The sequence below is a fragment of the Coregonus clupeaformis genome, chromosome 1, assembly GCF_020615455.1.
Source record: "Coregonus clupeaformis isolate EN_2021a chromosome 1, ASM2061545v1, whole genome shotgun sequence".
Taxonomy (NCBI): Eukaryota; Metazoa; Chordata; class Actinopteri; order Salmoniformes; family Salmonidae; genus Coregonus; species Coregonus clupeaformis.
Genome location: NC_059192.1, coordinates 81,369,551 through 81,395,102, shown reverse-complemented (window position 1 = coordinate 81,395,102; position 25,552 = coordinate 81,369,551). Strand labels below are relative to the sequence as shown.

At 43.5% G+C, this 25,552-nt stretch overlaps 1 protein-coding gene across 1 annotated transcript in view; it reads right to left on the bottom strand.

Annotated features, from left to right (window-relative positions):
• Window positions 1-17,157, bottom strand: part of dst (dystonin) — a 193,936-nt gene extending 176,779 nt beyond the window's left edge. The window contains 1 exon segment of the mRNA XM_045222968.1: window positions 16,942-17,157. Coding sequence (XP_045078903.1) covers window positions 16,942-17,035 — 94 coding nt within the window. The 5' untranslated portion in view covers window positions 17,036-17,157.
• Window positions 17,158-25,552: the final 8,395 nt, after the last annotated feature.

The following is a 25,552-nucleotide window of genomic DNA, read 5'->3' as shown; positions in this document are numbered from 1 at the left end:
ATCCGTCAGCCAGCCATGAGCAGCCAGACCCGTCAGCCAGCCATGAGCAGCCAGATCCGTCAGCCAGCTATGAGCAGCCAGATCCGTCAGCCAGCCATGAGCAGCCAGATCCGTCAGCCAGCCATGAGCAGCCAGATCCGTCAGCCAGCCATGAGCAGCCAGATCCGTCAGCCAGCCACGAGCAGCCAGACCCGTCAGCCAGCCACGAGCAGCCAGATCCGTCAGCCAGCCATGAGCAGCCAGATCCGTCAGCCAGCCACGAGCAGCCAGACCCGTCAGCCAGCCATGAGCAGCCAGACCCGTCAGCCAGCCATGAGCAGCCAGATCCGTCAGCCAGCCATGAGCAGCCAGATCCGTCAGCCAGCCATGAGCAGCCAGATCCGTCAGCCAGCCATGAGCAGCCAGATCCGTCAGCCAGCCATGAGCAGCCAGATCCGTCAGCCAGCCATGAGCAGCCAGATCCGTCAGCCAGCCGCGAGCAGCCAGATCCGTCAGCCAGCCACGAGCAGCCAGATCCGTCAGCCAGCCATGAGCAGCCAGATCCGTCAGCCAGCCATGAGCAGCCAGACCCGTCAGCCAGCCATGAGCAGCCAGATCCGTCAGCCAGCCATGAGCAGCCAGATCCGTCAGCCAGCCATGAGCAGCCAGATCCGTCAGCCAGCCATGAGCAGCCAGATCCGTCAGCCCGCCAGGATCCGCCAGATCCGTCAGCCCGCCAGGATCCGCCAGATCCGTCAGCCAGCCAGGATCCGCCAGAGCCGTCCAGCCAGGATCCGCCAGAGCCGTCCAGCAAGGATCCGCCAGAGCCGTCCAGCCAGGATCCGCCAGAGCCGTCCAGCCAGGATCCGCCAGAGCCGTCCAGCCTGGATCCGCCAGAGCCGTCCAGCCTGGATCCGCCAGAGCCGTCCCGCCAGGATCCGCCAGAGCCGTCCCGCCAGGATCAGCCAGAGCCGTCCCGCCAGGATCCGCCAGAGCCAGCCAGCCAGGATCCGCCATCTAGTCAGGTACTGCCCCTTAGCCCGGTGCTGCCCCTTAGTCCGGTGCTGCCCTTTAGCCCGGTGCTGCCCTTTAGCCCGGTGCTGCCCCTGAGTCCGGTGCTGCCCCTGAGTCCGGTGCCGCCCCGTAGTCCGGTACTGCCCCTTAGCCCGGTGCTGCCCCTTAGCCCGGTGCTGCCCCTTAGCCCGGTGCTGCCCCTTAGTCCTGTACTGCCCTTTAGTCTGGTACTGCCCCGTAGTCCGGTGCTGCCCCGTAGTCCGGTGCTGTCCCTTAGCCCGGTGCTGCCCCTTATCCCGGTGCTGCCCCTTAGGCCGATGCTGCCTCTTAGTCCGGGGTTGCCCCTTAGTCCAGGTGGGGTTAGGTGGAGGGTGGTCATTGGGAGGCTACCGAAGCAGGTTGTGACTGTGGTGGGGTGGGGATCACGACCGGGGCCAGAGCCGCCACCATGGACAGACGCCCACCCAGACCCTCCCCTAGTCCTGATGTTGGTGCGCCCGGAGTTCGCACCTTTAGGGGGGGGTACTGTGACACTCTGGCTCTATGGACGTTTATATTGAGCCAGGGTTGTTCATTTTCATGTGTTTGGGTGTATTTCATTTGGTGGTGTTGGGGATGGGTGAGTTTCATTTTGTTTGTGTCATGTGGTGATTGGTCGATGACTCCCAATCGGAGGTAACGAGTGTCAGCTGTCGGCTCGTTATCTCTGATTGGGAGCCATATATATTCTGTGTGTTTTCTCCTTTGTGTTGTGGGTTATTGTTTCCGTGTTGCTGTTAGTCTGTATCAGGAGTTGAACTTCACGTATCGTCATTTGTTGTTTTCTTCGTGGTTGCTTTAATTAATAAAGTCATCATGTTCACTCCACGCGCTGCGTATTGGTCCGCTCCTTTAGACGATCGTGACAATGCCATAGGATGACCCCATTTAGTCGATTGGTCGATTGTTTGGTCGATAGGCTGTTGGTCAACCGAGATTTCTTTAGTCGAGCAGTAACAATTGTTATTTTTTTCATGGTGCACAAGACACCTGTCTGATTGGCTCCTGTCTCAGTGGACTAATCCATTGTGGAGGCCACGGGGATGGCACAGTCCATCACTCTAAGACGTGTGATACTGAAATTGTTTATGGTTATATTATGTAAAAATAATGGTGCAACACTAATAAATCTAATATTATTTTTAACAAATGCGCTTTCTCCCGCGTTGGATACGGTCGCTGTCCGCGGTTCTGAAACATAATCTTCAGTGCACCGTAGAATTGGTGCCTTTCCCTATGTTGCTATGTGCATAATAGCAAAATTAACCAGCGTATTGGGATTGAGAACAATGCGGCGGAAGCAGGAGCAGCAGAGACGAGGAAACAGCCCTTGTCTAAGCCTAATTGTCTAAGAAAATTGGGGAGAGAGGAAACCCCAACTTAATTAGGTCTATAATCAATAGCGTAACTGTTAAATGTGCCTAGCTTTATAAAACATCCATATATATCTACAGAAATAAGACAGATCCTGCTTCAGTTGCCTGTTTGATTGTTTGTTTAACAGCCTACTGATTGTGTGAGCACAAAGCCTCATGCAATGGCAAAATGTTGGATAAAGCAATTTCACAGATTCGGCTGTTTATAATCTTTGCTATGCTGTAATAAAGCTTTACAATTTGTTTTCGTTAGACCAGCCTCTCTGGTATTACTTATAATTTATTTAGTGTTTACACTGTTCCAACAGGCAGAAAAATTATATCGTAATCTAACAGCACCTATTTGTCACACAGCTCTCGTTCCTATACCATCCTTTTTCTTGATCTCCTTCTTATTGTTATTATTACAATTATTATTATGATCATCATTATAATAATAAGTAATGTCGTTATCATTAGTAGCCTTGTATAACCACCATCGTCCTGATTAGTCTTAATACCGTAACTTATTTAGGCCTATATTTCAATATATAGGCTACTGTATCAATCAATCATTCATTCATTCATGCCATCACACAGCATACGAGACATTCATGCTATGAAATCTAATCAAGCATTTTAGTTTTAAAAATAAATAACAAATGGAGCTTTGAATAATTAGCCTAAACAATAAATAAACCGCAATTCACAAACGCATGCAGCTGTTGCAACTGTTTAGTCTGCTGTAATATAGGCTTCATATATATTTTTTCTAGTCAGAACAGACTCTCTGATACACTTTTTTTTATTTAGTGTTGTTTACACTGTTCCAAATGGTCAGAAAAAAGAATAATATTGTAATCTAACAGCAACTGTTTGGCACACATAATACCCACACAATGCTTGCTCCTATACCCTCCTTTTTCTTGACCTCCAGTAGTTTCCACAACTAAGTCAAATGTCTTCCACATATCTGACTTCCGCTTTTTCACCTCCTCCGCATCCATTTTGCTGTTACGTGTTACTGTGTTCTGAGTTTATTATAACCAATGTATTGATGTGATTATGATAGGCTATAGGTCAGGCACTATTGGTCACATGCATGCGATGCTTACATGTTTCACGTAAAGAGAGCAAGGGTTGAGGGAATAGGGAATGTTTTTCCTAAACAAATTAGGGATTTCGGTAACATAACTTTTCTGCCAGAAACAAGTAAGAAACTAAATGGCTGAAATGATGTTGCAGCTTCAGCACGGACAGCACAATAAACACTTGCTGTGCTGTGGTGCCTTTTTGCTGCAGTAGGGAGGTGAGCGAGACAACGTGCGCCACTCACACAGTGTGACCATCGGGCTCTTTCTTGAGTTGTTTGTGTGTCTTAATTATTTAATCAAACAGTGTGCTTGAAGCATCAGACAAGCTCAGTGCATACAGTATGTAGTTGATTTTATTCAAACACATAGGGTGTGTCTGTCTATATATGGAAAAAATAAGTTTAAACATTTCAACCAATCGATTGTTCAAAAGAACAGGACGACTCTCGGTCGACCAAGATTTCTTGTAGTCGGGGACAGCCCTACAATGCCATGACTCTTCACTTTCAGAGACAAACAGAATGAGATCAGCTCCACGTGTTCACAGTGAATGACAAAAACATCATTAAAATTGAAAATGATTTAAGCCCTTAGCAATTATATCAAGACAACCATAGGCTGCCCTTATTGATAATGTCAGTTATCATTGATAGAACCAGAACAATAATTGCTTTACTCATCTTTCTTCTCGGAAGCTATTGATGTCTAAAGCAGTATACTGTAAAATTTCTTAACTAAGAGCTCAGAGTCTGACTCATTCCTCCCACACTAGATGTAGTTATTGTAATAGGTTCCTCCAGATCAATACAGGGCTGGAAAGTAGGCTTAATGGAACAGGGTGGTGTACTGGCTCAAATGTCAGGGGATTCACTGATCAACGTAATATTGCTGCCCTGTTGTCTGCACTAGTTATCTTTGATGTTTTTGTTTGTTTCCCTTTTGTATTTGTATTTATTATGGATCCCCTCTTCCTGGGGTCCAGCAAAATTAAGGCAGTTCATACAATTTTAAAAACATTACAATACATTCACAGATTTCACAACACACTGTGTGCCCTCAGGCCCCTACTCCACCACTACCACATATCTACAGTACAAAATCCATGTGTACAAGTGTTTATAGTGCGTATGTTATCGTGTGTATGCATGTGTCTACACCTATGTTTGTGTTGCTTCACAGTCCCCGCCATTCCATAAGGTGTTTTTGTATCTGTTTTTTAAATCTAATTTTACTACTTGCATCAGTTACTTGATGTGGAATAGAGTTCCATGTAGTCATGGCTCTATGTAGTACTGTTCGCCTCCCATAGTCTGTTCTGGACTTGGAGACTGTGAAGGGACCTCTGGTGGCATGTCTTGTGGGGTATGCATGGGTGACCGAGCTGTGCGCCAGTAGCTCAAACAGACAGCTCGGTGCACCCAACATGTCAACACCTCTCATAAACACAAGTAGTGATGAAGTCAATCTCTCCTCCACTTTGAGCCAGGAGAGATTGCCATGCATATTATTAATATTAGCTCTCTGTGTACATCCAAGGGCCAGCCGTGCTGCCCTGTTCTGAGCCATTTGCAATTTTCCTAAGTTCTTTTTTGTGGCACCTGACCACACGACAGAACAGTAGTCCAGGTGTGACAAAACTAGGGCCTGTAGGACCTGCCTTGTTGATAGTGCTGTTAAGAAGGTAGAGTAGAGCTTTATTATGGAAATACAGTGGCTTGCGAAAGTATGCACCCCCCCTATTTTGTTGCCTTACAACCTGGAATTAAAATAGATTTTTGGGGGGTTTGTATCATTTGATTTACACAACATGCCTACCACTTTGAAGATGCATTTTTTTTTTATTGTGAAACAAACAAGAAATAAGACAAAAAACTTGAGTGTGCATAACTATTCACACCCCCAAAGTCAATACTTTGTAGAGCCACTTTTTGCAGCAATTACAGCTGCAAGTCTCTTGGGGTATGTCTCTATAAGCTTGGCACATCTAGCCACTGTGACTTTTGCCCATTCTTCAAGGAAAAACTGCTGTCACGGATTCAGCCGAGGCTGCTCCTCCTCCTTGCTCGGGCAGGCTTCGGCATTCGTCGTCCCCAGAGTACTAGCTGCTGCCGATCTATGTTTCGGTGTTTGTCTTGTTTGGTCTTTATTGTTTACACCTGTTTCCCATTATGTTTTATTGTGTTCCCTTTATAACCCTCTGTTTCTCATTGTGTATTGTGCGTAATTGTTTTGGTCTTTGCGGCAGTTGCCCATGTGTGCGGGTCGTATTATTTCCTCTCTGTATGAGGTTGCCTTTGTACTTTGTATTTGTACTGTATCCAGTAAAGTATCTGCCAGTAGCTCAGTGTCCTGCTCTTGACTTCGCCTACCGCATACACGTCGCTGTGACAACTGCTCCAGCTCCTTCAAGTTGGATGGTTTCCGCTGGTGTACAGCAATCTTTAAGTCATACCACAGATTCTCAATTGGATTGAGGTCTGGGCTTTGACTAGGCCATTCCAAGACATTTAAATGTTTCCCCTTAAACCACTCAAGTGTTGCTTTAGCAGTATGCTTAGGGTCATTGTCCTGCTGGAAGGTGAACATCCGTCCCAGTCTCAAATCTCTGGAAGACTGAAACAGGTTGTATTTAGCGCCATCCATCATTCCTTCAATTTTGACCAGTTTCCCAGTCCCTGCCGATGAAAAACATCTCCACAGCATGATGCTCCCACCACCACGCTTCCTGTGTGGATGGTGTTCTCGGGGTGAGAGGTGTTGGGTTTGCGTCAGACATAGCGTTTTCCTTGATGGCCAAAAAGCTCAATTTTAGTCTCATCTGACCAGAGTACCTTCTTCCATATGTTTGGGGAGTCTCCCACATGCCTTTTGGTGAACACCAAACGTGTTTGCTTATTTTTTTCTTTAAGCAATGGCTTTTTTCTGGCCACTCTTCCGTAGAGCCCAGCTCTGTGGAGTGTACGGCTTAAAGTGGTCCTATGGACAGATACTCCAATCTCCACTGTGGAGCTTTGCAGCTCCTTCAGGGTTATCTTTGGTCTCTTTGTTGCCTCTCTGATTAATGCCCTTCTTGCCTGGTCCGTGAGTTTTGGTGGGCGGCCCTCTCTTGGCAGGTTTGTTGTGGTGCCATATTCTTTCCATTTTTGAATAATGGATTTAATGGTGCTCCGTGGGATGTTCAAAGTTTCTGATAAAATAATTTAACCCAACCCTGATCTGTACTTCTCCACAACTTTGTCCCTGACCTGTTTGGAGAGCTCCTTGGTCTTCATGGAGCTGCTTGCTTGTTGGTGCCCCTTGCTTAGTGGTGTTGCAGACTCTGGGGCCTTTCAGAACAGGTGTATATATACACTGAGATCATGTGACAGATCATGTGACACTTAAATAAAGTCCACCTGTGTGCAATCTAACTAATTATGTGACTTCTGAAGGTAATTGGTTACACCAGATCTTATTTAGGGACTTCATAGCAAAGGGGGTGAATACATATGCACGTCCCACTTTTCCGTTATTTATTTTTTTGAAACAATTTTTTTGAGACTATTTTGTGTATGTCCATTACATGAAATCCAAATAAAAATCCATTTAAATTACAGGTTGTAATGCAACAAAATAGTTGTATCAACATGTTTTGACCATGACAGTTTACAATCCAGGGTTACTCCAAGCAGTTTAGTCACCTCAACTTGCTCAATTTCCACATTATTTATTACAAGATTTAGTTGAGGTTTAGGGTTTAGTGAATGATTTGTCCCACATACAATGCTTTTAGTTTAGAAATATTTAGGACTAACTTATTCCTTGCCGCCCACTCTGAAACTAACTGCAACTCTTTGTTAAGTGTTGCAGTCATTTCAGTCACTGTTGTAGCTGACATGTGTAGGGTTGAGTCATCCGCATATATAGACACTCTGGCTTTACTCAAATCCAGTGGCATGTCATTATTAAAGATTGAAAAATGTAATGGGCCTAGACAGCTGCCCTGGGGAATTCCTGGTTCTACCTGGATTATGTTGGAGAGGCTTCCATTAAATCAAATTCAAATCAAATGTTATTTGTCACATACACATGTTTAGCAGATGTTATTGCGGGTTTAGCGAAATGCTTGTGCTTCTAGCTCCGACAGTGCAGTAATATCGAACAAGTAATATCTAACAATTTCGCAACATATACCCAATACACACAAAACTAGTAAGGAGTGGAATTTAAGAATGTATGCATATACGGACAAGCAACGACAGAGCGGCATGGACTAAGATACAGTAGAATATTATAGAATAGAATACAGTATATACATATGAGATGAGTAGTGCAAAATATGTAAACATTATTAAAGTGACTAGTGTTCCATTTCTTAAAGTGGCCAGTGATTTCAATAGGCAGCAGCAGCCTCTAATGTGCTAGTGATGGCTATTTAACAGTCTGATGGCCTTGAGATAGAAGCTGTTTTTCATTCTCTCGGTCCCAGCTTTGATGCACCTGTACTGACCTCGCCTTCTGGACGATAGCGGGGTGAACAGGCAGTGGCTCGGGTGGTTGATGTCCTTGATGATATTTTTGGCCATACCAGGCGGTGATACAGCCCGACAGGATGCTCTCAATTGTGCATCTGTAAAAGTTTGTGAGGGTTTTAGGTGCCAAGCTGAATTTCTTCAGCCTCCTGAGGTTGAAGAGGCTCTGTTGCGCCTTCTTCACCACACTGTCTGCATGGGTGGACCATTTCAGTTTGTCGGTGATGTGTACGCCAAGGAACTTGAAGCTTTCCACTGCGGTCCCATCGATGTGGATAGGGGGGGTGCACCCTCTGCTGTTTCCTGAAGTCCACGATCATCTCCTTTGTTTTTGTTGACGTTGAGTGAGAGGTTATATTCCTGGTACCACACTCCCAGAACCCTCAACTCCTCCCTGTAGGCGGTCTCGTCATTGTTGGTAATCAAGCCTACTACTGTTATGTCGTCTGCAAATTTGATGATTGAGTTGGAGGCGTGCTTGGCCACGCAGTCATGGGTGAACAGGGAGTACAGGAGGGGGCTGAGCACGCACCCTTGTGGGGCCCCAGTGTTGAGGATCAGCGACGTGGAGATGTTGTTTCCTACCTTCACCACCTGGGGCAGCCCGTCAGGAAGTCCAGGACTCAGTTGCACAGGGCGGGGTTCAGACCCAGGGCCTCAAGCTTAATGATGAGCTTGGAGGATACTATGGTGTTGAATGCTGAGCTATAGTCAATGAACAGCATTCTTACATAGGTATTCCTCTTGTCCAGATGGGATAGGGCAGTGTGCAGTGTGATGGCGATTGCATCGTCTGTGGATCTATTGGTGCGGTAAGCAAATTGAAGTGGGTCTGGGGTGACAGGTAAGGTAGAGGTGATATGATCCTTGACTAGTCTCTCAAAGCACTTCATGATGACAGAGGTGAGTGCTACAGGGCCATAGTCATTTAGTTCAGTTAACTTTGCTTTCTTAAAGAACACCCTCTGTGTTCTGTTAGACAGGTAACTCTGTATCCACAATATAGCAGGTGGAGTAAAGCCATAACACATACGTTTTTCCAGCAGTAGACTATGATTGATTATGTCAAAAGCCGCACTGAAGTCTAACAAAACAGCCCCCACAATCTTTTTTATCATCAATTTCTCTCAGCCAATCAGTCATTTGTGTAAGTGCTGTGCTTGTTGAATGTCCTTTTCTATAAGCATGCTGAAAGTTTGTTGTCAATTTGTTTACTGTAAAATAGCATTGTATCTGGTCAAACACAATTTTTTCCAATAGTTTACTAAGGGTTGGTAACAAAGCAAACATCAGCCAAATAGTGAACAACTTTCACATTATAGGCCTACTGTATTTATAAGAGATAAACAGACAAACATGATCAGGACAAAGTGTTCTGTTCTATCATTGTGTACTAACCAAGGTGGCTTCACTGGCTTGGTAATGCAGACTTGAAACTCCTCTCTCTGCCCAAACCGAATATGTTTGGGCAGAGAGAGGAGTTTCAAGTCTGAATTACCAAGCCACCATGCTTAGTAGGCCTATAATGTGAAAGTTGTTCACTATTTGGTACAACCAAATAGCATGTTTTAAAAAGAATAAACAAAACATTTTATAGTCTACTAAATACTTGTGTCACTGACTGTACACATGAGGAGAGATATGTTAACAGATTCAAAGAGGAGGATCTGTTAGCCTAGATTTTACTGCAGTACCATGGTGCACCAAACTGACACATTAGAGGTGGGAACCGCTCCAGGAATTTGATGGACTGAAATAGCCGTTACCACTCAAGACTTTCAACTGGCGCAGTTCTCAAATGACCCTTGAATAACAGCTAATTCAACATTAATCCAAATGCTTTTCATTGAACAACCTTTGGGTAATATTTACCTCTACATTATACTATACCAACTGACAACTGAACATAAATGAGAACAGAACACTGCCTGCCCAGTCAGCTGACCAGTGTTTGCCTGAAAACCGGATGCATCCGGTTGTGTACGACCCGCTGAGGATGGCTCACTTGTGACTAAGCACTAAAATAGCAAATACTCCTGTCAAGCAAACACGTTATCTATAAAGTGCTCCTAAACTGACTCCATGGCATCATCTCAACAGTCCTCTGAAATTGAGCTTTAGAGAGTTGAGTGAAGAGAGGATTTCAACAGCCAGACACACTCAACCTAATCTGACAGAGAGTTAGCCTAGCCGCCACTCGTCTACAGTACGCACGCAGTGTTTTCATTTGTCTCTCTCAGCACCACGGTCACATGGTCGGGGAGCGAGTGAGCGGAGCGGAGGGTCGAGGCGGCCTCGCGGGTCTGACAGGATTAGGAATGTTATGGCCTAGTGCTGAGTATGCACCCGGCTTGGGTTTCCTCTGGGACTGCCAGTGTTAACCACGGAGCCTGTTCCAGCCTCCAGCACACTTCAGACCATCACAGTGTGGCCCAGACAAAGGATCCTCACCACAATCACATCGGGAGCAAGGCACACAGACAAGTCTCTGACCAGGATTTGGATGCGGCCTCTCCTCTGTCTGGACACAATGTGTATTTTGTACAGTAACAGAGTCTCCATAGATGGAGCCTGCTCTGCTGTATGTGTGGGCTTGGCCTGGCCTGGCCATTTGAATGTGATGAGTGGGCTGTCAGACTCGGAGGAGAGCGGGAGGTTAGGTTCGGCACAGGGGACCAGGCACAAAGATAGTGACTGTGCAAAAATCTCCTCCTTTACTTTTTTCAGTCAATCAGTATTTGTACCAGTGGATGAGTTACCTATAAATATTGTGGTTTGAGATCCTGCAGCACACTTGCAGGAAAACATTATTAAGGGCATTAATCTGCGAACCATAAGGGAATGGTGATCTGCAGTAGCCAGACCACACCCTAGCAGAAAACAAAGGACCAACATCAGACAGAGAGACTCAAATGTCATTATCCTCTGCAGCAGAGGGAACTCTGGGTCTTCCTTTCCTGTGGCGGTCCTCATGACAGCCAGTTTCATCAAAGCTCTTGATTGTTTTTGCGACTGCACTTGAAGAAATGTTCAACGTTCTTGACATTTACCGGATTGACTGACCTTCATGTCTTAAAGCAATGATAGAGTGTCGTTTCTCTTTGCTTATTTGAGCTGTTCTTGCCATAATATGGACTTGGTATTTTACCAAATAGGGCTATCTTCTGTATACCACCCCTACCTTGTCACAACACAATTTATTGGCTCAAACGCATTAAGGAAAGAAATTCCACAAATTAATTTTTAACAAGGCACACCTGTTAATTGAAATGCATTCCAGGTGACTACCTCATGAAGCTGGTTGAGAGAATGCCAAGAGTGTGCAAAGCTGTCATCAAGGCAAAGGGTGGCTACTTTGAAGAATCTCAAATAAAAAATATATTTTGATGTGTTATTACATAGTTTCGATGTCTTCACTATTTTCTACAATGTAGAAAACTGTAGAAATAAAGAAAAACCCTGGAATGAGTAGGCGTGTCCAAACTTTTGACTGGTACTGTATATTCAGAGTCAAAGTCATAAAACAACATCTGAAGTTGAACAGATGAACGTATTATATAATGCAGAGTTGAGGCCCACATTCTGGGAATATTTGAAGACCTACTGGAATCTGTGTCCTGACCTTGTGAGGCTTTTCTTGAGGGTAGGAAAAGCTTGGGTGAGGAGGAAGTGCCATCTTTACAGATTTCTTGTTAAGAATAGAAATCACTTTGTTTATAAGACCTTGTTACACAGTACAGTTCCTGTGCTAATAAAATTGCATGACTAACTACACCATGATGCGCTTTCAGAAACCTGTCTCCGAGACAGTATCTGTAATAGAGAACGCATGAGGTTATTGCTGAGTCACTGAAAGGCTTTACGGCACTTGCTGCGCAGCTACTGTACATGGGGTCAGAGAGAAAACCTGGGAGGGGAGACAAGAAGACAAGGTTCTCCTCCTGTGGATGTGATGCTTCATATTTGTTTTGGTAACTTGCTACGTAGCCACCTCAATCAGCCAGTAAGCCAATTTGAAAGTAGGCCTACTCCACTAGATATCTGTGCTGGTAGCATTTGAATCAATTTGCCTTAGCAGTTTGTTACTGTAACCGCATAAAACAACACTACACTGATGCCATTCGTCAATATACTTACTCAACTAACTTCGTTTTCTTTGAAGGTAACTTTTTTTGCTATGTGATTTCATTCGACATTTCAAAACGTAAGACCAGTAAATGAGTAAAGACAGCCCTGTGCATGATGTACCTAAACTGAAAAAGTCCATTCCTGTCCACACACACATTCAATCCCTACAAGCCCCCAGTCCAAACTCTAACACAGCCATTCAATGAACACTGGCTTGATGTTTTGCCACAACATCTTTGAATTGAATGAAAGAGCACATTGACATGTTAGGAGAAACAGTCGATCCACAACAGAGAAACATTAGGCACATGCCCACTCCCAATAAATCTTCAGCATTCTTAACTACGGTAGACGATCAACTGTTTGAAAAGACCACAATAGCTCCCATAATTCATCCCCACTTCCCATCTAGAGGCTTTACAAGAACACTGTGCTCGCATACATCCACTCACTGTCCTATGCAACAGCCATTGTATATATCCAAGAAACTGTGGGTTGAACTCTAAACTGTGCTCAAATTTACAGATATTTTGTAGCGGGCTGTATTTGATTCCAGTTCAAACGTCTGGGATTACTACATTTGAAAAGAAACAAGGTCTAATCCTTACATCTTTGATAAAACAGCGGTGGATTAGTGGAGTACCGATCCAAAGAAACCCGTTTTTAGTGTGTTATTAAATCAAATGCCCAATTAGTGACGTATGGGGACGGACATTCTTACAGGGCTTGAATAGTAAATATGAGTGGTGCCTATTACACTGCATAACCAATGTGCAAACACCCAAATTATTTCCTTTCAAACACATTATTAGAATCATTGGTTAGTGAGTCATTTCTTCTCAGATTTGAGTTTCCCATTAACGGTTGATATGAACCGCTGACTTTCCAATGGCAGGTCACAGTGCCACTGCGCCAAAGGCTGTAACACTGGCCTCATTAAAACCAAAGCATGTATCCCTCCACACAGAGGCTGTCGCCAAAGCATACTCAGGATGCGATAGCTAAGGGAATTGGGAAATACAATGTACAGTATCTGATATCACTAGCAATGTCAACATCCGCACAGCAGATGGGTGACACCTGACTTCCAATAATTTCGGTGAGAGGCATATAACAGGTATACTGTGACAGTTGCATTGTGAAAACCTAACTGTGCATTGATGTAGCCTAACTGTCTGCACAATGGACAAGCAGTCACAGTATCTGCAATGAGCTATGGTTATTTCTCTCCATGGTTTTGGTGGGGAGCAGTAATACCCATCAAGAGGGATACAACTTGAAGATCACAGTAAAAGCTATTTTGTTGGAGAACAGCTTCTGTACTTTCCAACGAGCTGCCAATCAATTTCAGGAATGTTTCAACCGCACAATATTAAATAATTTGCTGACTTTGTCCATTACACAGCTACAGTACATGCAGACTAGTAGTGCATGAATTTCAGCATCCACCATAGACGAATATGTAACTTTAATGTTTGATTGTTTGCCAAAAGCTAAACAATTAATGACAAGGTGACATAGTGCACCCTGAGTAGATCTACATCTTTAGCATGTTAAACAGGTTTGACCACGCCTGGTGTTTCTATTCATACTAATGTAAGGGACAGATGAAGGTGTCACATGCAGGATGTGAACTTGTGGAAATCCATCCTCCCAACTGGGCTGTTAATTGTTCCATTGTATAATTTGTCCTTTAACTTCATATTTCACTATTACTCGGGAGAGGAAGCATATAAGCCACACCTTGGTATAAACCATCCTAATGATTAATACTTTTATTTTAGGGGAAAAACTACTTCAATGCTGGGGCTAAGTTTATTTTCCTATAGACAAGGATATGATTGAGGATATGTTGCTAGTTTGTTTTTCTTACTCAATGTTTGTTTTGTTTTGTTTGAATGAGATTGAATAAGATATAGCTATAGTGCCTTCAGAAAGTATTCATACCCTTTGACTTATTCCACATTTTGTTGTGTTACAGCCTGAATTCAAAATGGATTAAATAAATGTTTTCCCTCATCAATCTACACACAATACCCCATTTGACATTTTACATTTTAGTCATTTAGCAGACGCTCTTATCCAGAGCGACTTATAGTTAGTGAATGCATACATTCCTTAGACCACTTCACCACTCAAAGCAAAGCAAAGCAAAAACAGGTTTTTAGACATTTTAGCAAATAAAAAACCAAAATACCATATTTAAATAAGTACTCAGACCCTTTGCTATGAGACTCAAAATTGAGCTCAGGTGCATCCTGTTTCCATTGATCATCCTTGAGATGTTTCTACAACTTGATTGGAGTCCACCTGTGGTATATTCAACTGATTGGACATGATTTGGAAAGGCACACACCTGTCTATATAAGGTCCCACAGTGGACAGTGCATGTCAGAGCAAAAACCAAGCGATGATATCGAAGGAATTGTCCGTAGAGCTCCAAGACAGGATTGTGTTGAGGCACAGATCTGGGGAAGGGTACCCAAAAATGGAAGGTCAGCATTGAAGATCCCCAAAAACAGAGGGTTCTACATGGAACCCAAAAGGGTTCTACCTTGAACCAAAAAGGGTTATCCTATTGGGACAGCCAAAGAACTCTTTTGGAACCCTTTTCACTAAGAGTGTATGATTCAGTATTGAACTTCCTCCTTAGTCCCATTATAACTTTGTACTGAGTCCTCAAAAAGGTGATTTCCAGCTATGTGTCACATCAAACATAACTCAGATCTTTAAGTGACGAATGTCATTGTCACATGCAACCAGGGAGCTGTGCTGGAGTTTTAAATGACAGACCAATGGCCTTGCAATGCATAGCCAGCCACTTAAGGGAAATCCCTGAAATTATCACAAGGCATATCTTAGTATTCAAAGGCTGGGCTCAAATCAATGTTGGGCTCAAATCAATGTTGGGCTCAAATCAATGTTGGGCTCAAATCACTGGAAACACTTTACAATAACTTCATTTAATAAACTATTGATAAGAAGTGTACATACTAAATTAGTATTCCTGTATTAATAAACATTACAAACATTTATAATGATTTATACATTGAGAAGTATTTACAGTATAAGCATTTACAATTATTATCACCAACAAATGCATGTAACATTGCACTTCCTCAGATGAACTGTTAGTTCAGTACTGAAACCTGTCTAACCAGTGTAAGAGCTGGCATGAAACAGAATTGGATGAAGAGTAGGCCATCAGTAGGCTACATACTCAATCTATCAAAGTAAATAAATAATATTGATATGATATCGGTTTAGCGTGGTTGCAATTCATAACATTATGGTAATAATAAGTGTGGACCGAAGTCAGAATTTTTGGGGGGTAAAATTGTAAGTAGAAGCATGTAGCCGTACGGAGCACCAATGATAAAACACCTCATTGTCTGACCTAGTGCCTGGAGACAAAAGTCAGACACAGATTCCAAATGATGCTACATCATATGATTCCATTAGGCTCTAGTCAAGGGCCGTTAAGCAGGCCACAGCTGACTGTCTGTTGCTGTGATACGCAACAGCTGAGAGAGAAAGAGACCACGTAAATATCCATTGTTAGTGACTGACCACTGGTTAACAAGGAATCACAGTAACATACACAACTAACCCATTCACACGAATGACCTTTTCTCATTCACTGCTCATTCAAATGCTGCAGATAATGTCGGAGAGATTGAAAAAATAAAAGGGGGAAAACAATAACTGTAAGAGACGAAGTCTTTTCGGGTTTCACACTATAGGCCTGGAAAGGGACTACAGATGTTTAATTTGACCAGTTTCTCACAGAAGGGAAATAGGAAATGTGAATTATTGTGTGGATTATAATTCATGGACATTTTTGTAGGGGTTGATACATTTTTAGTTAGGGCAAATTTGGGAAATTACAAAGTTTAGAAGCCTTTTTAAACCTTGAATGCACTTCAAATGTGCATGAAACAACAGGGTGATCAAATTAAGATCCTACATCTGTATGTGTAGGGGGGTGATGTCCTCCAGCTAGTGGAGAATGCTTTGCTGTAGACAGGATATTGAAAATGTAATGTCTTCTGCAGGTTTCCAGTAATAATTGACTTGGCCTCAAGCCCTGTCAGCCTGAATGTAATGCTTGATGGACTAATGCAAGATAATAGGCCTGCTGCATCTTTGGCTGATGGACCATGGTCCAAAGAGTTGTGTCAGCCTGTATTAATAACAACTTGGTCAAATGGTCAGACTAGAGTTAAAACAAAAGAGGGGTCATCAACTCTACAATATTCAATCCTTCATAGACATGTTCATTTAAATAACATCTCCTGCGTAGCCAAATATTTCATCTAAATAAATAAACATCTCCATAATTAATAGGCCTACCAAAATATAGCCTATAGTCATTTTGAGACTGCTTTTCTCATGTGACAAAAGTGACAGTAAAACGTTGAGACAGCATTATTTTTTACATTGAGGAACACTCCTCCTCCAATCAATGCATTTGCCAACAGAAACAAAATTCTAAATCATTCTAGTACGATGTCCCACAAATCCAAGTCAGTTTGGCTATTTACAAGTGCTAAACACAAACTTTAGAATTCTAATATAAACTGACAAGGCTATAGACTACAATCAAATAGCCTAGACTGTCATGTTTCCATTCACTCTGACTCGCTGTCCTCTAGTCATCAAAGCTCAGTGGCTTGCTGACACACTTGTTTAGGGCTTTAGCCTACCACGGGGCAATTGTCCCATACAGGGCTATTCCCTCATTGTTTTATGTCGAATCATTGTAGACCTACCAATTAAGGCCTATCCAATCGGTATAGGCGGCCAAAGTAATTAGCATACCTTTGTATTTTTCGAGGACATCCTCATATGCTTGAAGGTATTCCTTTTCGTCGGTGAACATATAACCCGCCGGTGTCGCGTTGTAGTGAGCCATTACCGGAGCTCCACCATAAGGCTCTCTATAGGCTGGACATTCACCAGCCGCTGGGGCGAGTGTGTAGCCTAGTTGCGGGACAGGGATCCGGACAGACGAGTGATAAGCGCCGTTGTTACATAGAAGGAAACGCCCCTATACCCCTACCCCCGGTAGATCAAACCACCAATAGGCGAGACTTCCTCTCCAGTTTCATGAGAAAATCTCGGCTGTTCTGTGACAGTCTGGGAGGGATTGAGGGGAGAGAGGGTTGCTGGACATAATAAATGCCATCCCATATCAAGCGGGCGCGCCTGAGCAATACTAATGCACGCGGCTCCCCTCCCTGCGGAGTCTCTCTCTCTGCGGAGTCTACCATGACTCCCATTCCAGTAATACCAGCACACTAACGCGACGATAACAGAATCACTCAGCGTCAACTGCTGTGCTTAATAATCATTAATAAGCACTGATGCCAGAGTTTTAAAGACAGCCCACAACGTTTCCATTCCATGAAAAGTAGCCTATAGCTAGATAACTTAAGCATAGTAATAGGATACTCACGATCCAATTGTTTCACTTGGTTGGCTTTGCCTTATTAGGTAGATCTATTTTCAATCCAACACACCTCACTCAATAGAGGCAAGAAACGAGAAAAGGATGACAACTGTCATAATTCATAAATCAAGGCCTATATTGTGTATTCGTTATAACATAGAGATGCTTCAAAATAATATCACACTGATTTAAAAAAAGTATTATTTGTGTTATACATATGATACACTGAGCTGAAAGATTGTATACACTGAGCTGGAAGATTGTATATTTGTCCATCTCTGTTGCATCGAGTCTCTGTTGCATTGTGTCTGCGGGTAGTCCAGGTGCTACAGCAGGCAGAGGAGATCTCCTCACAGGGTTTAATTCCAGAGGAAATGCAGTCTAGAATATACAGATGGTGCTGATGATGATGCATTTCAACACAGTCTCGGTTCCATTCAACCAGATTCTTTCCATAAAATATAGAGAATCCATTTCTAAGGAGAAGTGATCAAGACTGGTATGGACTGGTATGGACATCTTAGGGCTGGGCGATATGGCCTAAAGATCATATCTCGATTTTTTCTAATTTATGGGCGATTCACGATATATATCTACATCTTTTAAATGTTTTCTCTATATAAGCTTTGTTGTACAATTAAAGGTCAAGTACACTGCATTTCAAACAGTTAGCAATAATCGAATGAATTCAGGGCTTGTGAAATGATACATAGGCTAAATATAAGCCTTCCACAACCATAGGACCCACAAATAATGTAATTATTTTTTGAAATAATCACTGATCTGGCTTTCAATTCTGTCTATGAAAATGCAATTTTTGTTACAGATTTAACCAGAACCATGCATAATGCACATTCACTAATAATGACTAACTTATTGTAGCAGGCATTATAGCAAATTATTAACACAGGTCTCATAAACAATTTCTCAAGCACAAGCCCATGTAGAGTAGAGTACCCATCTTTATATTTAAAGTTTATCCAACTTGGATCCATTTGGTAGCTAACAAGGCAGAACAGTCAAATTGTTATGAACACACCATTCTGTCCGTCTCCAACTGTTTGAACAGCATGCTAGCCTGTCCACTTTGTTCAGATGTTGAAATCAAGTAACCTACCCAGGGCCGGCCTGCTCATTAGGCAGGATTAGGCGGCAGATTGACGAGGGCGGCATTTTCTGAGCCAAACTGACCAAGACGCACCTCCAATAACACATAAAACCTTACATAATTCTGCCCAAAAACAATGACAATTTCTCTCAACCAGTGGCATATGGGTTTTTTAGGTGATGCCGCCCTGCAGTGCCCACTTTGTCAAAGGCAGGGACACAATATATTTCTTGTCCATTCCCCTCTCCAGGGTGCTGTTGGAGAGACGCATCGCTGCGGCGCTCCACCAACATTCCGTCCAAAAAAGAATATAACATAAATCCTGAAGCAGATATAGCATATGGTAGAAAGAGTATTTGGCCTTTTCTGTAGCCTACAGGCTGGAGATAAAATGTATGACAGTGTAATGAGATGGACAGTTTTTTCATCATGCAGGTTTCTCCGATCAAATAGCCTAACCTAAATGTCGCCCAATCAAATATAAAATGCACTGACATGTTAAAAAACAACATATCCTGAAAACAGAACAGTTCAAAGTAAAATGGACAATATGGAATGGACAATCAGGCTGTCCAGGAGTTTCATTCAGTGGGCTAAATTGTCATGATCAGTGGTTTCAAGTTTGTATCCATACAATTTTTTATGAGCTGATCATAGCAAAAAATTAAATTATTCTGCATTTCCCACTGTGTAAACACATTGCAAATAGGCTCAGGATAACTCCTCCTGATAATGTTGGGTAGCTGATATTCAGAGCTTAAATAGCCAAATTGATTAGTCACAGGAATCAGGACTAATAAAGCCAATGCAATGGCCTGTTTTACAAACGGTGGGCCTACCACATGGATGGGCATTCATAAAATTCCATTGTAGGCCGACATGGTTGGCTACACCCTAGTAAGCACGGACTGACGCCGGCGTCTTTTGGACGTCTGTTTTTTGTTCTGTCCGGACCTGTCGTCTTTTTTATTGGGTGTTTTACAAACGGTAGGCCTATCACGTAGATGGGCTTTCCTCAAATGTAATTTCAGGTGACACTGTAGGCCAGGGATGGGCAACTCCAGTCCTATGGGGCCTGATTGGTGTCACACTTTTGCCAACACATCTGACACTAATAATCAACTAATCATGATCTTCAGTTTAGAATGCAATTTGTTTCATCAGCTGTGTTGACTAGGGATGGGGGAAAAGTGTGACACCACTCCGGCCCTGAGGACTGGAGTTGCCCATCCCTGCTGTAGGCTATACCTCAGTAAGCACGGACCGACGCTGTCGCCTTTTGGACATCTTTCTTTTTTTGGTGCAGTCCGGACCGGCCTTGATTTCCACGTCCACGGACATTGCTTTTTGGTCTGGACCGAACCAAATCTGAACCAGTCATAGACGTCTATGTTTGGTTCAGATTTTGTCCGGTCTGGACCTGCCTTGATTTGGCCCACCAGCATAGACGTCTATAAATTACATATTTTCAACTTTCATTCAGAACCAAAAATGTACCTTATTTCAACCTCTGTAAAATAAGTATTTTCACCTTTCATTCAGAACCTAAATTGAACCTAACTTCAACGTTAGGAAAAATACGTATTTTAGACATCTTTTCAACGTCATTTTGCTTACTGGGACTATTCTTGTAGGGGCGCAATTTTTTTTGTCTCGCCAGGACCGGCCCTGAACCTACCTTATTTCTCAGAATGAGAATGAGTTGCCAATTCCTTATATAATTGTGCTTTATGCTTATTGCACATTTATAAAAAACAGACTAGACAGCTAGTATAACAGTCTTTGGCTAAAATGCTGCTTGCGGTACGTGGTACTGCAATGCTATGCGTGACAACCTGAGCATTAATTTTCCAGAATCAATATTCATTTATACTCCCATTTTAGTAGTGTCTGCTCTGCACGCAATTTGAGGAGTTAAGACATAAAAAGGGTATTGTTAGAAAGGTTAACTTGTCCTCTATTACAGTAAAATAATGTCTCAATGTTTATGGTGTCCATATGACCGATTCTATTGGACCAAACCTCAAATGCAAATAGTGAGTTGATACCGCTTGTCAGAGAGAAAGAAGTGATCTCTCATCTTTGTTGTTGTGAGTGGCAGGGGGAAGGGGCTTGGGTGTGTGTGTGTGTGTGTGTGTGTGTGTGTGTGTGTGTGTGTGTGTGTGTAAATGGGATGGCGCACAGTCACAAAATATTGCAGTTTTGAAACTGCAGTAAAAGGTGAAGTAACTGCAGTTACACTGCAAAGATACTGCAGTAAAAAAACGGTGTTACTTTGGACACAGTATTTGCAGCATACTGCAGTTATACTGCACTCTGACTGCAATCAAAAAAGACAACATGAGAACAAGCGGACATAAAGCACATACAAAATTAAAATAAAATACAACTAGATTCTTGCGATACAGGCATTTGGAATATCGCGCAAAAACATACATTTTAATTAATCAAATTAATTCGATACATCACCCAGCCCTGGGACAACTGTCATAGACATATGAATAAGATTAACAAAATGGGCGAAATCAGAGGGCAAATATTCAACAATATCAGGCATCACTAGGAAAGGGACAGATGCATCCACCTGAACAATGACCACATCCTACCATCAGGCAGATTCAGGACCCGTGAATTGAAGAGCTAGTAATCTATGGATCCTGAGATTCAGCTAACAAAAAATATCGGTTTTAGGCCTACTCACAGGACCCCTGCTAGAAACATCAAATAGCATTTCAAACCAAGCAACACGCTAAAGGTTGTACATGTGATAGGTAATAGCATATGTAGCCTATTACATGTAATAACACAATGTTTGTTCTATGATTATATCAGGTTGGATTATGATATGATAGTTTACTGTTTCCATTTTTTATCAAAGCCAAAATATTCTGTTGATGAATGTCAACAGCAAGATTATGAGAGGTCACCAAGAAGGGCTAAGCAGATGTGCCAAGTGAGTCCATACCATTCCCAACCAAATACTCACCTTTTATGGTCCTGAGCATATGACTAAGGATTAATTGCTGAATTGACAAGTGCATGGGCCTATCATAGCCCTGTCTATGCTACTGAATTGAAACTACGGTCCAAGAACAGTCTTTTTGCAAAAAATAAAGAAAAAAACTATGCATTTAGCAAGGTCGCCCCTGGAATGTATCATTACTACTCTCATTTGTTTCACAGACTACATTTACAGTAAATCACACGGTTCAAGTACTACAATAGCTTGCTCTCCTGTGAAATTCTTAGTTTATGGCACAGAAGTTTGTCAAATAATTCCAATCACATTTAAAATATTAAAACATTTTGTAATCTAATAAACATCATCAACCCAACTTAAAAGTTGCAATCACAAAGGCCCTGCAGCTGGTGTCAGCCCATGTAATACATGATTAATAAACCCATGTATTAGAGGATTACAATGAATAATCAAATTCAGATTCTAGTAGCCTAATGCACAGCATATGCATAGGCCATGATGACCGCTCTTTGCACTTTCACCTAAAGAACTTAATCTCAACAGCCATCTCAACAGCCAATCTTGGGTCGCCCCCAGGTGGTGAGGGTAGGCAACAACACCTCCACCACACTGATCCTCAACACGGGGGGCCCCCAGGGGTGTGTGCTCAGCCCAGTCCTGTACTCCCTGTTAACCCATGACTGCGTGGCTACGCACGACTCCAACTCTATCAACAAGTTTGCTGATGACACAACAGTGGTTGGCCTGATCACCAACAATGATGAGACAGCCTACAGGGAGGAGGTTAGTGCCCTGGCAGAGTGGTGCAGGGGAAATAACCTCTCCCTCAATGTCAACAAAATGATGGAGCTGATCGTGGACTACAGGAGACAGCAGAGAGAGCACGCCCCCATCCACATAGACGGGGCCGCAGTGGAGAGGGTCAAAAGCTTCAAGTACCACATCACCAAGGACCTGAAATGGTCCCACCACACTGACACCTTAGGAGGCTGAATAAATTTGACATGGCTCCTAAGACCCTCACAAACTTCTACAGATGCACCATCGAGAGCATTCTGTTGGGCTGCATCACCGCCTGGTACTGCAACTGCACCACATGGCTCTCCAGAGAGTGGTGCAGTCAGCCCAACGCATCACTGGGAGCACACTGCCTGCACTCCAGGACATCTACAGCACCCGGTGTCATAGGAAGGCCAAGAAGATCATCAAGGACCTCAGCCACTCGAGCCATGGCCTGTTCACCCTGCTACCATCTAGCAGATGGAGACAGTACAGGTGTATCAAAGCCGGGACCGAGAGAATGGAAAACAGCTTCTATCTCCAGGCCATCAGACTGTTGAACAGCCATCACCCATCACTAGCCGGCTACCGCCCAGTACTCTGCCCGGCACCTTAGACACTGTCACTAGCCGACTACCGCCCAGTACTCTGCCCTGCACCTTAGAGACTGCTGCCCTATGTACACTGCTCAAAAAAATAAAGGGAACACTTAAACAACACAATGTAACTCCAAGTCAATCACACTTCTGTGAAATCAAACTGTCCACTTAGGAAGCAACACTGATTGACAATAAATTGCACATGCTGTTGTGCAAATGGAATAGACAACAGGTGGAAATTATAGGCAATTAGCAAGACACCACCAATAAAGAAGTGGTTCTGCAGGTGGTGACCACAGACCACTTCTCAGTTCCTATGCTTCCTGGCTGATGTTTTGGTCACTTTTGAATGCTGGCGGTGCTTTCACTCTAGTGGTAGCATGAGACGGAGTCTACAACCCACACAAGTGGCTCAGGTAGTGCAGCTCATCCAGGATGGCACATCAATGCGAGCTGTGGCAAGAAGGTTTGCTGTGTCTGTCAGCGTAAAGCCCAGAGCATGGAGGCGCTACCAGGAGACAGGCCAGTACATCAGGAGACGTGGAGGAGGCCGTAGGAGGGCAACAACCCAGCAGCAGGAACACTACCTCCGCCTTTGTGCAAGGAGGAGCAGGAGGAGCACTGCCAGAGCCCTGCAAAATGACCTCCAGCAGGCCACAAATGTGCATGTGTCTGCTCAAACGGTCAGAAACAGACTCCATGAGGGTGGTATGAGGGCCCGACGTCCACAGATGGGGGTTGTGCTTACAGCCCAACACCGTGCAGGACGTTTGGCATTTGCCAGAGAACACCAAGATTGGCAAATTCGCCACTGGCGCCCTGTGCTCTTCACAGATGAAAGCAGGTTCACACTGAGCACATGTGACAGACGTGACAGAGTCTGGAGACGCCGTGGAGAACGTTCTGCTGCCTGCAACATCCTCCAGCATGACCGGTTTGGCGGTGGGTCAGTCATGGTGTGGGGTGGCATTTCTTTGGGGGGCCGCACAGCCCTCCATGTGCTCGCCAGAGGTAGCCTGACTGCCATTAGGTACTGAGATGAGATCCTCAGACCCCTTGTGAGACCATATGCTGGTGCGGTTGGCCCTGGGTTCCTCCTAATGCAAGACAATGCTAGACCTCATGTGGCTGGAGTGTGTCAGCAGTTCCTGCAAGAGGAAGGCATTGATGCTATGGACTGGCCCGCCCGTTCCCCAGACCTGAATCCAATTGAGCACATCTGGGACATCATGTCTCGCTCCATCCACCAACACCACGTTACACCACAGACTGTCCAGGAGTTGGCGGATGCTTTAGTCCAGGTCTGGGAGGAGATCCCTCAGGAGACCATCCGCCACCTCATCAGGAGCATGCCCAGGCATTGTAGGGAGGTCATACAGGCACGTGGAGGCCACACACACTATTGAGCCTCATTTTGACTTGTTTTAAGGACATTACATCAAAGTTGGATCAGTCTGTAGTGTGGTTTTCCACTTTAATTTTGAGGGTGACTCCAAATCCAGACCTCCATGGGTTGATACATTTGATTTCCATTGATCATTTTTGTGTGGTTTAGTTGTCAGCACATTCAACTATGTAAAGAAAAAAGTATTTAATAAGATTATTTCATTCATTCAGATCTAGGATGTGTTGTTTAAGTGTTCTCTTTATTTTTTTGAGCAGTGTATATAGAGTCATTGAACACTGGTCACTTTAACAATGTTTACATCCTGTTTTACCCACTTTATATGTAGATACTGTATTCTAGTCATGGCTCAACCTATATAACTACTGCACACCTTTTCTATTCATATAGTGTCCATACTGTCTATACACACCATTTTTTTGTTTTGTTTTTATATATTTATATATACTGTGAGGGAACATTTTATTGTCTGAAGAGATAAGCCTTGAATTGTACACAGCATCTCCTCTCACTCTATCTTGGTTCGTGCAGGTGACTGTGACTTCCTCCTCAGACCAATTGGCAGTACGCCCAGAACATTGCTCTGGGAACCAAAAGGAGTATCTCTGTTTCAAGAGCCCAGCTTTGAGAGAAGAAGCCTCGTCAGTCACATGCAGGAGCCAATGTTAATAATGAATAATGTAAAACATGCTTATATTACTTGTTTGTGTAGCCGTATATAAGGACTGAAATGGAACGCCCTCTTGTGAGTTTTCATCAAGCTTGGATTGAGTTTGTGAACCTCTCCGGCCGTGATAATAAAGATTGTTCATTTACATTGAGTTTGAGTCTTTAGTGGTGAATTTCCACAACAATACATTGAGTGTACAAAACATTAGGAACCCCTTACTAATATTGTGTTGCACCCCCTTTTTGCCCTCAGAACAGCCTCAATTCATCAGGGCATGGACTCTACAAAGTGTCGAAAGCATTCCACAGGGATGCTGGCCCATGTTGACTCCAATACTTCCCACAGTTGTGTCAAGTTGGCTGGATGTCCTAGGGAGGTGGACCATTCTTGAAACACACAGGAAACTGTTGAGCGTGAAAAACCCAGCAGCATTGAAGT